General features: G+C 38.4%; 2 protein-coding genes across 16 annotated transcripts in view; one reads left to right on the top strand and one right to left on the bottom strand.

Moving 5' to 3' along the window:
* Sdccag8 (SHH signaling and ciliogenesis regulator SDCCAG8) overlaps positions 1–9,118 on the bottom strand; it is a 194,380-nt gene extending 185,262 nt beyond the window's left edge. For 4 of the 7 annotated variants that reach the window (XM_003474237.5, XM_063237550.1, XM_063237546.1 and 1 more), the window contains exon 1: positions 8,402–9,118. In XM_003474237.5, the coding sequence (XP_003474285.1) occupies positions 8,402–8,468 (67 nt within the window). In that variant the 5' untranslated portion in view covers positions 8,469–9,118. Of the gene's footprint in view, positions 1–3,241; positions 3,410–5,498; positions 5,676–8,401 lie in introns of all 7 variants that reach the window. The other 3 variants (XM_063237547.1, XM_063237549.1, XM_063237548.1) reach the window with 3 other exon arrangements.
* A 228-nt stretch (positions 9,119–9,346) lies between these two features.
* Positions 9,347–18,240, top strand: part of Cep170 (centrosomal protein 170) — a 108,146-nt gene continuing 99,252 nt past the window's right edge. For 4 of the 9 annotated variants that reach the window (XM_063237544.1, XM_063237540.1, XM_063237539.1 and 1 more), the window contains exon 1: positions 9,347–9,581. The gene's annotated coding sequence lies outside the window, so the exon portion shown is untranslated. Of the gene's footprint in view, positions 9,582–9,846; positions 9,990–18,240 lie in introns of those variants that run through there. The other 5 variants (XM_063237542.1, XM_063237538.1, XM_063237536.1 and 2 more) reach the window with 3 other exon arrangements.

The following is an 18,240-nucleotide window of genomic DNA, read 5'->3' as shown; positions in this document are numbered from 1 at the left end:
CTGATGCAACTCAGAGCCCATAAATGTAAGTGATCACAGGACACTTACTCAAGAAGGCAGTCTCAAAAAAGAGAATCTGCTGTTTCTGGCACTTTATGCATAAAACCAGAGTTGTTTCCTGCTTGCTGGGGACTGTGCCAGAATAAGGGACAGAAGACTAAATTTAAGGGTTAGAGGTTAGATAGGATGATCTCTAGCGTCACTGCAATTGCAGATTTCCACTTTTTTTTTTTAAATGCTGGAGATAGAAGCCAGGAACTCAAGCATGCAAGATAAGTGCTTTAACACAGCTACCAGCAAACAAGATTGAAAAGCAGAACTCTTCCTGCCCTCAAGCAAAAACCAACCCAAGAATAGTTTCTCCTTTTTTTCAGTGCCTAAATGTTCCTTATCCTGCCTTGAGACACAAGAATGAGCAGGTAAAACCAGCCTGAGGGATTCAGTCTTGTTAATATGAGCAAAACCTCTTGCCTCTTCCTCCTTGAGGATACTCAGGCCCCTTCAGGAGACAAAAAATGCCTGGCCTAGCTTTGATCAAGATGTGAACAGCTGAAGTGCTTGTGGTGGTAACCCCTATTTGCTATTGACTCACTGTACTTTATGTACTGAGTCTTGGTTAGTACAACTGACCACTTCGGGGATTGAGGCTGACACTAATTAGCACACATACATGAAGTATGGTTGAAATTATGCTATTTAAATTTTTTAAAAAATGTATTATAATGAAAGACATATTGCCATTAACTTCCCTTTAACATACTCTTCCTCATTTGGGACACACTTATTCCATAGTTCTTGCCACTTCCTGAAACAGTTCCAGAAGTCCTCTTTGGTATTTTTAGATGCACCATTGTGCCTTGATGTCTTGAACTGATTCAAAATGTTTACCTTTCATGGTCACTTAGACTTTGGAAAGAGCCAGAAGTCACAGGATGCCACAGCTGGTGAATAAGGTGGAAGAGACAACACACAATGATGTTTTTATGAGCCTGTCTTTCCATTGGCTGATACTCAGTAGCAATAGTCAACCCTGTATTACCACATTGCACAAAGACACTCATGAAAGACTTCTAGAATCATTCAGAAAGTCACAAGAATGATGGGATAAGTATGTTTGAAAAAAGGGGAAATATTTTGAGGGGGATTAATGGGAATGCCTTTTAATACTTTTTGTAAACATGTACTGTTCTTTTTGATCACCTGTTGAATGGTTTAAAGCCTAAGAGGCAGGCTTTGTTTTGTTTTGTTAACTTCCTTCTTTTGTGTTGGGGACTGAATGTAGGACTTTCACACTGAGCCATGATCCTAACCCTCTTAAAATGTATTTTTATTTTGAGACAAAGTCTTGTTAAAATGGACAGGCTGGGTTCAGACTTGTGATCCTTCTTCCTCAGCTTCCCAGAGTACTGGGATTGCAGGTTAAAATGTATTTAAGGGATACTGCTATGACAGCTCATCTTTAAAAATAGCCTCAAGGCTATTTTTAAATCTGCCTCACTTTCTTGTCTCCTCCCAGTTTAATAATGATTAGGCCTATAATTTGCATTAACCAGTAGAAAGCAGTGAAAGATCATCATGCAGGACCAAGGCCTCCTCTTTAAAGGGGCTGGCAGCTTTGGCTTCCTCTGCTTTGAAATGTTTGCTTTTAGCTGGTCACCCTGTTGGAGAGACCTATGAAGAGGCCACAAGAAAAAGAGAGGCCCTGAGACTACATGTAGAGGAGAGAGGTCCCTCACTTGCTCCCCAGTGTCCCTACCCCCATGCCATCAGTCTTGTGGAGTGGCCAGAGGACTTCAGCACCAGGGGCCATTTAAGTGCAACGCCAAGAAAAAGACCTGATTCATTACCAATCATATATGGAATATGGAAACATATACATATAAATCTATGCTTTACAGGACCTTGTAAAACAGATTCCATTTTCTCTAAGCTCATTAATTTCAAAATTCAGGACAGGTGGGAAAAAGATGTAACTTAATAGAAAAAAAATACTCCATGTTCCAAAAGGTATTTAATGCACTTTCTTTACTTACAACAACCCTATTTTCTGCCTTGATTAAAATAAAGAGACTAGCTCTTTCAGGTCTAAGTTAAACAATGAAATTCTATTATTTGCCTACACAAGCACTGAATTTATCACTACGTTTTTCTCTAAACCAAGCCTATTTCCACACAGCTGTATCTTTTTTTTTTTTTTTTTTTTTGTCTTTTTCCTTTTTATCGGTACCAGGGATCGAACTCACGACTGCCTGCTTGCAAGGCAGGTGCTTATGCCGCTGAGCTAAATCCCCAGTCCCATCTTTCTCTTAACACAAACTAAGTGTCATCTGCCAACCAGGCCTGGTCACCTCTCACTCATCATAAGTGTAAGGAAGCCCAAAAAAGATGTACTATGAAGACCAGCAATAGTTTTTCAGTAACTCAGCACTTCTAAAGAGATTTGTCAATGGAAAAAGGAAAATCAAAGTGTTAGACAATAAGCAATTTAGTTCTCAGAGCTTTTGATTTATGCCCTTAAATCTAAGAATAAAGTACTTGCCTTTATTGCATCCATTAGAAAGGAAACAGAGGGCTTGACTAACATTAAAAGTGCACTCCACAGAGCTATCAAATGACGTTTCCTCTAAGACAACGGATAATAATTTATTTATATCTAGTTTGACTAAAAGCTAACAAGCTATATTAGGAAAATGGTATCTAAAATTAAAAAAAAAAAGTTGAAAATCCCTATAGGTAGAGTTCTTTCATCAGATTACAAAATAAGGTTTTAGTTCTCTTTACAATACTCTTACTTAATTTTTTGGAATTATTGAAGTATATAAGATATCTTGTAATAAAGAGTGTTTTTTATTAAGTTGCAATAAGGAAATAAGATTATGTATATAATGAGACACTGAACTCAACAACTATTCCAAAGAATAACAATATACAGGCTTTGATTTTTATTTTGTTTTGGTTGTAGTTTTACTCTAATAACTGACTCAATTATTAGGATCAGAGAAGAAAAGGAATTTATAAGAACTATGCCCTACACCTAAGATCAAGGAGGTAAATGACACTTTAAAGTCAATTCAATATAGCAGTTCAAAACTTGCTGAGTGTTTTTCAAATATACATATAACTGCACATTATGACTATGACATAGGGTTACATTGGGATGAATGATAACATTCAGACAGATGAAATCTCATCCCTCTTCAACTGGAACCACAGCAACTGAATGCAGTTATCTGCTACTTACACTTTAGACAGGAGTTCCAGTTATCATTTCCTATCCCACCGTTAACGCAGAACAGCTTAATCTATCCAAGAATAGAAGGAATACTCATTTCCTTTGTTCTCCTCAGAGGACAGTGGGGTATTTCAGAATGATGCATCTTGCAGTCATCTTTCCAGCATCAACCACAGGCTGAATATAAACACAATTATGAATATGAAAACAAATAGGACTTTTGAGTCCTACAGACCACATGAACATAATGTAAGTAACATTTCTGCTAGTCCACTAGCCAAGCATTTATCTGTACAACGAGCAGTTAAAGGTTTTTTGAGCTAATGACTGCTGATGAATTTCAGTCTGTCTCACTCGTTTTCTTAGTCCAGTTTCCTTATACCCTTAGTTCTAAGTCCCAGCTCACTATTGAGCTTCTCTTCATCAAGTACTTCTGAACAACCACACAAAAAAGACGTTTCTGAACAACACACAAGTATATCTGCATCTAGACAGGATATGATGGTTTGGAATTCAATTGGCTCCCAAAAGGCCTTGTGTTGAAAGCTTGATGCTCAAAATCATAGTGCTAGAAGTGGAGTGGAGAGAAGTGACCAGAGGATCGTGAGAACACTAACCTCATCCATGGAATCCAAGCTGAAAAGGCTAATAGGAGATGGGACTGAGTTCGAGGAAGTAGGTATATCTTGTCCTCAATCCTTCCTCTCTAACTCTCTCACTGTACATCCTAGCTGCCATGTATTGAGGGTCCATTTCTGCCACGTACTCCCAGCACCATCATGTTCTGTCTCATTACAGGTCCATAACAATGGAGCCAGCAGATCACTGGCTAAGATCCCTAAAATTGTAAGTCCAAATAAACCTTTCTTCCTTTCTCAGGTACTTCATTATACAATGGAAAGCTAAGACAAAGGATCATCAACGACATGCATACTGTGAATTATTAATTTCAACATCCTCCATCTGTCCTGGGAGATGTAAAAGAGAGCTGCCTAAGTGCCATGGAGATGAGACCACCCTGTGAAGCGTCCAGCTGTCTTTTAAGAAAACAAGCAATGAACCATTGCCTAGGCTGAGATATGAGATACAGTGCAGAAGTTCCTGACACAAGCTTAGACTAGCATAGACAAGCAGAAAAATGAAACCACAGAAAGGTAAGGGGAACATGGGTCTGTCAAAACTTGACTGGGCTGTAGAAGATTGTTCTCACAGTTTACTAGGGAACTGATAGGTAGAAAAACAAAGTACGATCCAAAGTTAGAGAAAGCCAGCTCTGTAAACAGCAAGTATAATAGTGACATTAAAAGCATAGTACAAAAATGAAAAAAAAATCTCGAAGAAAATTCTATCATAAGATTTTAATAGCTGAAAATGTGCTAAAGGGGTTGGCATCAGTAGTAACAGCTATGAGTGTATGTACATGAATGTACACATCTTTAATAAAGCAGGGTCTAAAAGTTCATGAATGACGAATGAATGAGAGTTGGCAAATTAAAGAGACTGGCTATATTCTTTCTGAGAGATTTACCTGGCATTTCTTTGGCACCAACTGAGAGGACTTATGCACCTGTCACTTCCACTGATAAAGAAGCAACTGTAGTTATACTGGCAGAAGAATGTGGGTAAAATCATCAGCCAATAATGTCTGTATCTGTAATTACTCTCAAGTAGGATTCTTGTGGAACAAAAGCTATGAGCAAAGCCTTGCTGCTTCTAGATCATGGTGTCTCAGCTTTGGTGCTATTGACATTTTTTTTTTTTTTTTTTTTTTTTTTTTTTGTCTTTTTCCTTTTTATCGGTACCGGGGATCGACCTCACGACTGCCTGCTTGCAAGGCAGGCGCTTATGCCACTGAGCTAAATCTCCAGCCCCGCTATTGACATTTTGGACCTGATAATTATTCATTGTAAGAGCTTGGCTATGCATGTTTAGCAGCATTCTTGGCTTCTACTCATTAGATGCCACTAGCACTTCCCCCCACATCCAGTTGTGACAATCAAAAATATCCCCATACATTATTAAATGTTCACTTGGCAGAAGACTCATCCCTGGTTGAGATAAACACAGCATTATAGTTCAGTATTACAAAGATCCTTCTTATCATACATTATTTATTGCATTGTGACTATGCTTGACTCTGGAAAAGAATGGGTGTGACAGTGAGCTATTTTTCTATAGCGAAGCTGGTGACCATGGCACAACCTGAGACATTACAGTCAGGATGGAGTACTTCTAATATAGATATCAAGGGAGGTGTTACACTTACTGTAATTGAGAACCCAGAATTCACATTTCACTTCATTTTGGTTTTTGGCCTAAAGCATGGGGCAGTATTTGTTCCATTCCTTTAAATATTCCTGTGGGTTTGATGAACTTCCCTCAAATCAAGGTTGCTTTAATAGATGCATAATGCATTTCAAGCTATCTTCTCTATACTTGGTCTCTGAAAAGAGATAGCATTAAGTAAAAGGATGAAAATTCTAGCATAAAGTGATGATCTGATTGAAGCGTAAGTCTTTGAACATTCCAAGAGAAGACATAATCAATCTCCATATCTTGTGCCTTTTTCCAACCAAGAACATTTGAAAGTGCCCTTACAATTTCATGCCACTAAACTCTAGTTTTGGTTCTAGATTATTCAAGGACAAGTTAAACACTCTCCTCTTGTTCAATCATTTCTTTTTCTAATTCACCTCATTGTACAGTTTTATTTTCATTCTAGCAAAATATAGTGATAAAAGTTAAAACTATTAAACTGTAAAAAGTAAAAGCTGGTATGTATATGTCTATATACATACACCTATACATATATGTATAACCAATATCCAGAAAAATTTGAGAAAAAATTGTTTTATGAGTAATTCAGAGAAAAAGAAGTTTCATTTTAATTGTACACCTTTTCTTAAGTCCGCCAAAGATACAGATGATATCATTGCTGGCTAATTCACTAGCTAAAAACTAAGATTAACATAACCATTCTATAGATGTGAGCCCTTTCCTGACAGAATCTGGAAAGATGTGCCAATGAGACACAGTACAACAGAGAACATCAACTCAATCTCTGGTTTTCTTGAACTAGAGCAATTTACAAAAAAAAAAAAAAAAAAAAAAAAAAAGGCCTTCCTTGGATATACTTCATTCCCATATTCACCTTGTCCCTTTTGCTGTCCCTAATCCAACTCCTTAGTGTTACTTTGATATGGTAGAAACAGCCTTTATAATTTACACAGTCCAAGTGAGTGTTGATGGAATAAACAAACATTCACAATCCAAGGGGGAGATAGTGGTGCCCAGAAGGGGAACTAGGCTTTTGGGTGTGTTTTGCTTGACTTTCTTTTTGGACAAAGTCATGGAGGGAAAAAGAGTCGGGAGAAGAAGTAAGAAAGACATTGCTTTAGAAAAAGTATAATCTATGCAGTTTGATGATAAGCTTTCCTTTCCCTAATGTCTTCTGCTGACTCTGTCACACATTTTGTCATCTGCTTGGCTTCTAAAAGCAGTAATTCTCCACATTTATTCCAAATTTTTCATTTTACAAATGAGGAAATGGAAGTCCAAGAACATTTTATTAAACTACCTAAGGTCAAACAGTTATGAGCAAAGTTAAGTTCAATCACTGGTTCCTAGTTGCAGATTGTCTTCTTTGACTGCATTAAACTCTTCCCTATAAATACCAGAAGGTGTCTAGAGGCTGAAACATCAAAGTCTTGAAAGGAAAACAGAGAACTAGCTTACAAAAATGTATATGGAAGTTACATGTTCTGTCATACTACATTTTTTGTTTGTTTATGTCTATCTATGCAAACATTAGTAGCTTGGAACGACCAGATTAGGTGAGTCATATATATATATATATATATGTGTGTGTGTGTGTGTATTATTGATAAGACTGTATCTATTATCAACACTGTAGCAATAGAGGAGACATTATTCTGCCATTAAGGCTCAGATACTTCATTTTTAGAGATGACTGTCCTTTCTAAAAAATATTACATCTTTGTATGCAAGTATGTAGGAACTTAAAAACGAATCTGAGTTGTCCATGATTTTGGTTTTTCTCATTCTTTTTGGTTACAGACTACTTTATTTTATATTTCATGCATTGGATTTAAATTATAGGAGGGGCATTATTTGCCAACTTCCCCAATTACTAAGTTGTTCGCAGCCATTCTGTGGGTTGCTAACTATACTGTAAATGAAACACCTAACCATGCTGCTAGGAGACCATCCAAATCACCTCTGATTTTAAATTAAACTCTGAGGCTTCCAAGGCACCAAAGATATGCCTATTATTTCAATATTTTAGATAATTTACTGTGTAGGAATCATTTTTTTTTTGAGGCAGGGTCTTACCATATAACTCAGCTGGATTTGAACTAACCATGTAGCCAAGGCTGCCCTTGAATTCAAATCAGTCCTCCTGCCTCAGCCTCCCTAGTGTTGGAATTGTAGGCATAGAATAATATTACAAATCTGCCAGCAACAAAGTCTTCTAATTTTTCTGCCACAGTTCTCATTCTGAAGAAGCATCATTAAACCTCTCCAATTTCTTGTATAGTAGCACATCATTTCAGCTGATAATCACCCATCAGTACTGTAATAAGAAAATTTGAATTAACTAAAAATAAATAGAATTGGGAGGCAAACGTCCCTAACTTTAATAACTGGCCCTCCTACACACCAGATGTGCAGACTTTGGCCTATAATTTGGCCTCACTGAATTTTTATTTCCTCGTGTGTAAAACAAAACTATTCACAAGATTGTTGTAAGTTTTAAATGACTTCCTGCATGCAAGTAGCAAACTGCTGTGATTAAAATAACTGCCATTGCCTTCCCCTGGTCTTGAAGTCACCTTCAATCTGTGACACCATAATTGGTCCAAAAAGTGTAAATCATGAATGAAGTGGATTACGGCAAAGTATGACATAAGTGGCATGGAGCCGTCGACAGGTTTCTGCTGGCACGAGTTGAGACAGATGCTCAGTTAAGATCAGGACACCTTGTTGAGTCAGGAAACTACTACGAGACTCAAAAATCAGAGCCACATCTATCTTCCTCTGCAGCCTGGCTGAAGCCCAAATGAGGTGTGAGGAAGGGACCTGATCTGTTCCCTCCCACTAAGGCCCCAGGTACCAAGGCACTAGGCACAGAGGTTCGGAGCAACTCACCCCTGAGACTCCGTTGATATTGCCCCAGACTCTCTTCCAGGGTAGAGTTCCCTAGGGACTTCGCCATGCACAGACTCTGGGCCCAAAGATGGGAGCTACGTGGGGAGATGTCCAGTGCACTTCCCTCGGAGGACAGGCCTAGCACAGAGGGAATGCCTGCTGCTTCTTGCCGCTGCTGTCACTGGGGAGCCTGGAACTCCGGACTGAGCGTTTGGGGACTCCTCCTACCTTGTGGCCCGCGCGGTGGCTGCCGGGAGATGTAGTTCACAGGCTCGGAGTCTACAGCGTCGGGCCCTCTAGATACACTACAATTCCCAGAGGGTATTTGCTTGGGCGGTTTGGCGGCCAAAGCCTGTTGCCAAGAGACACTGTGGGAGGTTCCAATCCTTTCACTCTAGCCCAGCCCTGTTGAGTCCCGCCTTCTTCCCATCCTTGCGTTGTCTGGATCATCCAGCTGACAGGGCTCACTAAAGGACTTGACGTTTCAAAGTGTGCTCATTTGTAGTTGACCCCTGAGGCTTCTGAAGGAAGCATGTAATAAACTCTAAACCTGTTTCAGTTGCGACGTCTATCTAAACGGTAAAGTCAATTCTCAAGCAAAGAAGCTCCAAGTTTTCCAACCTCCTCTGTGAAGGGGCTGACACTACAACTCCTAGCATGCCCAGCAATCCGACCTCGGCTGGGAGTTGGCGGATTGCCCGCTGGGAAATGTAGTCCGCGTTGGTTGCCGTCCCCACTTTGCCAGGGTCCGGTTCATTGTTCCTGCCGGTCTTTGGGGGGCACGCCTGCGCAGTGGGCAGCTGGGGAAGCGTGTTGGGTGAGACCCTCTACACAAGTTCTTTTCATTGTCTGGCACTGGCGCCTGCGCAGTAAAAGATCATCGGGGCTGAGCAGGAGGAGGGGATAGGGCCTGGCTCCTCGCCCTTTCTCTAGGCGCCTGCGCACTAAGCGGCCGCTGTCTGCCGTTACCGCTATGTTCAGGGCGTGTGTGGAATAACGTTACTGCCCAGCGAAGCGAAGGGGCCTGCGGCTCGGCCGTAGCGGCGGCGACGACAACACCGGAGGCGGCAGCGACGACAAGGACTACGACGACGGGGTGGGGGGAGGACGGCGTGCTAAGGACTCACGGGACGCAACGCGCCCCGCCTCCCCCGTCCGGTCCCTCTCTCAGCGGTGAGGGGTAAGTGATGCGCCTGCCGCTCTGTGTGGGCGCTGGCGGCCGAACCATCTCCTCCTCGGATCCTCAGACCGGTAGCGGGATCGGGCTCGGCCAGCGTTCGGCGGCGGGGCGGGGACGCGGCCCGGGCGGCTGAGGGGCGCAGCCTGGATGCTCCCCGCGGCGACACCGCCGCCCCCGCCGCCCCGCCCCGGGCACCCATCCCCCACCTCCACCAGGCCGCCCGGGTCCTGCCTGTCCCACGACCTTCTTCCCGGCTGCCCCTGGCCGGCCGCCACCGTCCCTGCCGTCCCGCAACGAGTGGAGTCGTTCTCCGCGCCGCCTGGCTTTGTGCAGCCCTTCCCCCTGCGCCGTAGCAGTTCGCGGAGGGTGCGGGCGGAGCATCTGAGGGAATGGCTGCGCCGCCACCGGGTACAGGGTTTTTCCCCATCCCGGGAGCCAGCCGTGTGCCCGTCCCCATTGTATGTTGGTTTCGGGGTGGGAGCCGGTCTGGGGTAGGTTAGAGGACAAGCCTGGTGGCCACGTTGGGAGGGCGTCAAAGACGTTGTGTCATGCACTCAGCCGGGCGACTGCACCCTGCTTTGGCTCCGGCTCCGTAGTAAACCCAGGGGAGGAGAGAGTGGCTTCCTGTGGGCTTCATTGTCCTAAGATTGAAACGTAGCGTTTTGGTATACTTTCGTTCCATTTTTGTACATACTAGCAGCTACGTAAAACATGGGGTTTACATTTTAAAATCCCCCAAATTTCTGGTTTCTAGTTTTCAGTAGAGTTTTACTTATTTTTCCCCAAGAATATAAAGAAGACAGAGACTATATATACCTGGAGTCCTAGTCTATTAGGGTGATCAATACGAAATTACGACTGGGCAGGAAGGCCAGACAAGGAAGCTGTTGTGTAGCAGGGAAATGAACAAATAGAATTGTTTTTTTGTGTGGGCAAGGCATTCTTGTTCCTAAGGGAATAGGTTAGAATACATGTTTAGTACTTATTTTTTTAGACAATAAAAGACATAGGCTTGGTATGTTTCTGAAACTATTTTTAGCCTGTCAAAGAGAATTCAGGTGTTTGGCAGGAATTTGTTGAGGATACATGTGGTTGAAAACGCATCTTTTAAAATAGTTTGAGTCTTAAACACAAAGCTTCGAGCCCTTTTCTGCCAATTCTGCTTAAAACAAGCAGAAGAAAGGATGAAGAACATTAGGGAGGAGCAGGTGGAGAAATAATGAAAGTTACATGATGCATCTAGATCTTCACTGATAAAACCCTAGCTGCTTAAGCTTTAAAGACTTAGAAATTTAAGTTCTGGAAATACTGCATTGATAAATAGCAAGTTACAAACCTTTTTTTTTTTTTTTTTATTTCTGCCATTTGTAAGAATAAAACCAGACCTGCTTTTAGATCTGTGTGTAGGATAATAGAATTTTGTGTTTTACTTAAAGAGCATTTGGCAGAGACAAGAGAAACGTTCTAAAACTTGAAAGTTAACTTACTTTCCACCCCAAACTAGTGGAAGGCAGAGATGCTCATTAAGTCTCTGTATCAATGAATTTGATTCTCACAGTTGTATAGACCTAGTCTTTGTCTCTTTAATGTTAAAGTGATTTTATTAAAATGGAACTTCAGTTATAAAGTAATTTTCTATGTAAGGAAAAGAATGTTTCCCTTACTATTTACTAGCAGTAGAGTTTAATGTTTAAAATTCACCTTCAAGTTGATGATAACGTGATCAACTGTATAAAGTGTTACAAATAACATTTTCACATAGAAATCTATAAAGTTAAGTTTTCTTCCCTTAAGGAATTATTTTCCATTTGAACTTGCCTTTTAAGAGATAACTACCCTTACGTTTTTACGTGAGTGGGTTTTGTCACATAGAGTACTTTTCATTAAGGTTTTTTCTCACCACCACCACCATGCTGGGAATTGAACCAAGCTTTCGCCCTGAGCTAAGCCCCTAACCTTTTTTAATGTTAGAGACGAATTTTCCTTAAATCGTGAACTTGGGCAGGCCTTTCAAACTTGAGTTCCTCCTACTTCTGCCTCCCAGAATGCTGGGATTACAGGCATTTTCTTCACAGTTCACTTCTCAAATTTCAACCAGTTTTTAAAAAGAAAGATAATCTGTAATTCAACTGAATTTGTAGAATTATATTCAGTGAAACTTCAAATATAACTTTACTGGTAAATTTAGTGGTTTTCTGAAAGATTGTAGTAAGTAATCTACATGTTTCTTAAATATTTCCTATGTGTTAAAAAAGTCAGTTCCTGCTGGGGATTTAGCTCAGCGACAATCCCTGGTACTCAAACAAACAAACGAAAAGAAAATTCTGTTCCTGAAAAATATTCATTATTGTAATTGTTCTTTTCTTCCTTACTGGGGTGTTAAGCAATGTACTCTTAAGTATCTGAATGTGTGGTACTTAAATGATAACTAAAATATCTGAACAGTTGCAGATTATTCTAGAAGAATAAAAGATCAATTACCATCTGAAAATGCTTGGTTGAATAACATTGATTGTTACATTAAATGTTGATTGGTTTCAGTAGGAAATAGTTTTATTATTAATGAGGACAAGTCTTGGACCATCTTTTTTCATTAGACATGTAGTAATGAAGATTTTGAACAATGAGTACTCGTTAATGAATGCGTCTTTATTTACTTAAATATTTCACAAGGAATATTCAGCAATAAGTAAGCCATTTTGAGGTATAAAAAGAATACAAAAACATCTGTAGTTGATTAATCTGATGCATCTGTATTGTCCAGTTTAGTTGAAATGGTTGTGCAACAGTATAAATTTTTTTAGCCAGAGTCAATAATGGTCAGTATGTACTAAGACTAAGTTTATGTCAAAAAATGCAGCAAAGTAACCAACAAAAGGAAGATTAAAGAAAACATCATAAACAGTACTTACAAGTAGTGATGGCATAGCAGTGGAAGAGTCTGAAACATGCATTGCTTAGATTTGAAAAACAAATGAGACATAGCAGAAAATAAGTTGTTATTTAATGTGTCATTAATAAATGCCATAGAACTATTACCTTTTATGAGGAGAAATTTTTTGAATGAGTGAATGCCTACAATGTATGGTTCAACTAAATGCCAGACTCACCCCTCCCCTACCTGCTTTGTGGGTGCATGTATGTACATACTGAATTTATGCAGCAGTTTTCTTAATTAAGGTGTTTATACATTTAAAGCTGAAAAATTTTGAAGCACAATGTTAGTGAAATCTGTTTGTGTTACATATTATGTAATAAGTTGTACAACCTATAACTGTACCTTTGTCTTTGATTAAATCCTTTCTACTCATCTATTATTGCTACTCATCTAGCAATTTAAAGGAGGTAGTATTTATTCCCTTCCTGTGATTCATTAAATTTCAGAATTGGAAAAAGCTTTGTAAGTCATCCATACAGCGTGCCACCTACTGCTAATATTCCTGAGATTTATTGAATCTAGCACTTCCTATGAATCCCTCCCTGCATGTAGCAAAAAACCTATTTAGCTTTCAAGAGTTTTTAATAGAAAGATGTTATGTAAATTGAGCTCTTCTCTGCTTTGCTATTTAGCATCTTCAAGTTACTATTCTGTTTTGAGGAGTGACATACAGTAAGGTTTTTCTTAGTATACTAGTTCTCTGTTAGATGCTTTTATTTTCTAAATGTTTTACCATTTAAAATTTCATATGATACGGTCTCCTTTTCTTTTTTCATCTCTGTCAGCTGGATTTAGTCATGTCAGTGCTATTGTTTTTGTTCTGATCCTGTTTCCATATTTAATTTTGCAGTTACGGTCTGAATACAGAGTGTACTGAAACTCCCTTTATTTCAAGAGATACACTTTCATTTACAGTCTACAGATGCAGCAGCTGTTTAATAACATTGACATCTGATTTCTAAGCAGAAATAAGTGCAAAATAAGACTATTCAAGTAATATTGTTACAACTCAAGGGATTATTTTTTGAAATTCTGTACTTCGTTCTTCTAATGTTAAAGTAGCCTTCCTTTATGAAATGATTATTTTAGTAGGTGATAAGTTTCTTTTAATATTGGTTGTGGATTTTTGTTTTGATTTAATTGGTGTTCTTAAGCACTAAAAAGTTAGCAGTTCTGTATTTTGATTTTTGAAAGTTCATGTAGAAACCATTGATAAATGTCAACATGAAGCAGTATCTTTACAGTTAGCCAGATCTTTCCATTCTTATGTACATGTGGTTGATGTTTGTTAGGCAATATTTTACCTTTACTCTGTATTAAATTTTACCTCATGAAACCTTTGAGATCTTCTTGAGTCATAATTTCATTGTCCAAGGAATTAGCTTCCCTTCCAGGCTTTTTTGACATTTATAAATTTAAAAAACCAGCCCTCTGATGTCTGCATTCTGGCTGTGTATATAGCCAGGGACAAAGTCATGCAGAATTATAAATAGACTAAGTGTTACATAAAATATGCTGAGGAGGGGGTGGTGACAAATAGTGAAAACTGTTTGGATACTTTGTTTTTATTAAGGAGAAAAGTGGTATATTAAGTAATAAAGGAATTGGGTAAAGTAATTTTAAATTTATGCAGTGAATAAGTTTGGTGGGTAAAATGAATAAATGTACACTTAAATGAAGAAATTAGTCATCCATTTTGGTGGCACAAGCCTATAATCCCAGCACGTTTGGAGGCTGAGGCAGAAAGATTCTGAGTTTAAGCTTAGCCTGGGCAGTCTTTACAATTTAGCAATTTAGCAATTGGTCTTTACAATTTGGTCTTGAAACAAAAAATATAAAGGGTTGGAGTTGTACCTCAATGCAAAGGCCCTGGGTTCATTTCCCTGTACTAAGAATAAAAGAAGGAGTTAACATAGATAAAGGGATAGTGAATGATGGAAGGGCTCCCTTAAATATCATAGTTTTAAATTGCAAGGGACCAGAACTTTCAAATGTTTCAATAATCAGTGCATGTCAAGCTGGGATTCTAGCCAGAAACCTGATAGGGCAGGATCCCCACCAGATTTGGTAACCTGCTGCCTCAGTTGTCAAATCACAGAGAGATGAGTTGTGGTGAAGTGAGAAAAGAATTTATAATTCATTGGGACCACACAGGAAATGGGGACCAGTGCCCTGACTTTGGGCACTGACAGGAGCTTTGGAATTACATAGTAGAAGTACAAAGGAAGGACCAAAAAATATACATCCTCGAACAGTCTTGCTCTGTGATTGGTGACCAGTATTTCAGGTCTGGCTCTTCAAGTCCTGGAAAGTTGTTAGGTATCACTTGAGGGAGGCACTTTGGTTCTCCTCAGATGCTTGGTTTCCCTTGGGTCAGCCTTAGTTCCACTCACAGTAAGCTACAGGGCTCCCTGTTCCTGGAATTTAGAAAGAGCTCAAATTTGGGAAGGACTTAAAGTTGGGAAGCACTCAGAATAAGTTCAACAAAAAATAGAGTTAGTTGGAACAGTATTGGGAGCTTCTTTCAGTGTTTTCAAAAGAAGTAATTTGAAAGTTCCTTCCACTCATTCTTTGTGTGCGGTTTTATCACTTTCTTTGAACCAGTAAGTCATTTTTTACAGTATAAGCATGTACTAGTAGTACGTGTTTGTAAGCCTCCTTCCTTCTTTAACTCAAGAGATAGCCATATATATATATATATATATATATATATATATATATATATCTAGAGGGCTGCTATTTTGAAGTGGGTGGGGTGTCTCTGAGAGAGAGACATTTAGCAGACTTGCATTAAGAAAGGAAGCAAGCTATGTGGGTATCTGGGTTGAGAATACTCTGGTTAGGGACTGTGGTTCTGAGGAAGGAAAAGATTGAACAAATCTGGAGAACAAGGAGGCCAGTGTAATTAGAGGTCAGTGAAGAGTAGGGAGGAGTTGAGATTGGATTGAGTTTATTGATGGATTTAAATACTGTGGGGATTCTTGGGAGGGTTTTGAGCAAGGAAATGACAGAATTGGGTTGCACTTTTAAATGGCTCTGGCAGTTTGATGGATAATACAAGTAGGCTGAAGGGGTTGCAAGTATGGTCATAGGAGTTGAGTGTTAAATAGTTGGAGTGACCTAGGCTACAAAAGCTTTAGACATGTAGAGTTAGGAATATTTATTAGCCATCCATATCAAGTGGATATATACAGGCCAGGAATTAAGAGGAGAGATTTGAAGATGCTTAAATTCTGTGTCACTGGTTTTGAAAGCTTAACAAAAAGAGCCATGGGAAAGGATTGAAAGATGTGGCCAACAGGGTATGAAGACACTAAAAGAATGTGGTGCAGCAGAAGCCAAGGAAGTAATTTTTATAGATAGGGAGTTAATCCATCACTTTACTCCCTGAATACTATTTAAGAAATCATATCTTCACAGTGGCACTAATTGGTACTTACTGTACCAAGGGTGGTACTACCTTCTCATTGTTAGATTTGCAGAAATATATTGACTAAGTGACAAAATACTTTCATTCTGACTCTGTAGGAATAGGTTTTACTTTCTCTCAATTTCTTTCTGCTAGCAGTTTAGACTGACTTTATTAAACTCACTGTGTAGACCAGGCTGGCCTTGAACTCGTGACAGTCTCTTCCTGCTTCAACTTTTGGATCCTCCTATATACTTTAAATCATCTCTAGTAAGATTTATAATAGTTAATAAAATATAAATGTTGTGTAAATAATTGTCATACAGTGTTGTTAAGAGAATGTTGACAAGAAAAACTACATGTCCTACATAGGCATGCTTTTTTTCCCCTTTATTTTTAATCTGAGATTGGTTGATTTCATGAATGGGCCTATGTATGATCCTTTTTCTCATTTTTTTCTGAAGGAATGCTTATCACGGTCGTAACAACTTTTTTGTCATATATGTTGTAAATGTTTTTACACATTATCATTTCCCTTTTAAATGTTATTTTTGCTCAGTAAAATGTTGATGTGTAGATAGCCAAATTTCTCATTCCCTTTCCCTTATGAAGTAATCATACTGCACAAAATTTTGTTAAATACATGCAATTTTTCTTGTGTTTAGAATTTCTGCATACAATGTATTAATTCATCTAAAATGCATTTAGGCATATATTGCCTTTGGTCTTGGTATAATTCATTTATTGCATGGTTCTTTACTTTCTCCATTTAAAATGGATTTTTAATATGAGGTAATATTTCTGAATCATTTCTTTTATTCCATCTACCTGTTTTCTGGCATGCATATTACTATGATTTTATAATGTAAGTCACAATATTTGTTTATAAAGTAACAGATGATTCCCTATATGTGTACATTGCATTGACTTTAGAATTTATTCATCTATGGTTTTTTCCAAATGTATTTTAAAATTATTTTATCAGTCATTTAAAATTTCCTTTCTGAAGTTTTGATTGAGAGTGCATTGAACACATTGATGTTTGACTTCAAAGATAACGAGTACACTGGAACATGTTTTGTCTTTTACTAGCTTTTGATGGTATTTTTAGGTATATTTAAATTTCTATTTGAATCATGTTGTTTTCTTTTTTGTGTGATTTTCTTAGTTGAGATTTTTGAATTTGTGATCAAATTATAGTTAGGGTTGTTATGTAAATTTTAAAAATGTGTTTATATTCTTTTAACCTAAAGAAGAAAATTGTCAAAAATTTATAGTTATAGTCCTTCAGTGAATTTTTTGAATTACCACTTACGATTTTTATGTTTTTAATTTGTTAATTTAAAAACCGCATACATTTATATACTAGTTTGTTGACTAGGAAGTTAGTAAACTTGTTTGTTCTTTAGTATTTTTGTTTTAGTAGAGGATCTAGCCACTTATTGTTATCAGTCCATGTTAAATTTTGATGTATTTCAAAATAAATTGCAGATACGAGTAGTTAGTTATGCTTATGTGTATGCGTGAGCATGTATGAAAAATATTCTTAAATTATGGGCTGATTGTTTCAGTTTTAAGTTTTCTGAATGTTTTCCACAGCACCGTTAAACTATTTCCCAACAGCTCCTACTATGTAAAACACACAACAGTTAAAAATGAAAAAGTTTTTTACTCTGTCTATAGTGGTGTACTCTGCATTTCTATAAAGAGCTAGCTCACAGTGTTGGCAATGATGGCACTGAGTTATCCCTTCCGTTGGTGTAGGGGTGTTGTTTTATTTGTGTGTTTGTGTGGAGGTCAGTGTATTATTAAAGAAGAATGGTTTTTAAAAAAATCTCAACTTTCCACTATTCCTTTTTTGAAGAATTCTGTGTTTAGCTATCAGTGAAAATAAGATCTTTTGGTTGCAGTGAGAGAACACAATTTTACCCAGATTCTGAGTGGCATATAACAAATTTTAGACTGTTAAGGATTTATTGTAAAGAATTAAGATTTCACAACTTGTAAGTTGAAGAGGTAGGAGCAAAAAGAACGCAGTTAAATGAAGGGGAAAGCAAACTTGGGAAATTTGGGGAGTGTGGCCTAGAAGCAAGGGAATGGGGCTGTTTGGTAGCCAGCAGAGGCAGATATAGTGATTATTGTGAATAGTGTTTATAGTTCATTAATAGAACCTGGCATCTTTTTTTTGCTCAAGGATGTTAAGTTAATTCCAAATTAACATTCCCTGTCCCTCAAATACATAAAGTGAGAGATAGGAATATTTTATCAAAGAATGCTGTCTGACAACCATTTCTTTTACTTCTCTCTCAGAG

The sequence above is a fragment of the Cavia porcellus genome, unplaced genomic scaffold, assembly GCF_034190915.1.
Source record: "Cavia porcellus strain 051 isolate PalLab524CR breed Dunkin Hartley unplaced genomic scaffold, mCavPor4.1 scaffold_26, whole genome shotgun sequence".
Taxonomy (NCBI): Eukaryota; Metazoa; Chordata; class Mammalia; order Rodentia; family Caviidae; genus Cavia; species Cavia porcellus.
This window is presented reverse-complemented; position numbering and strand designations above follow the sequence as displayed.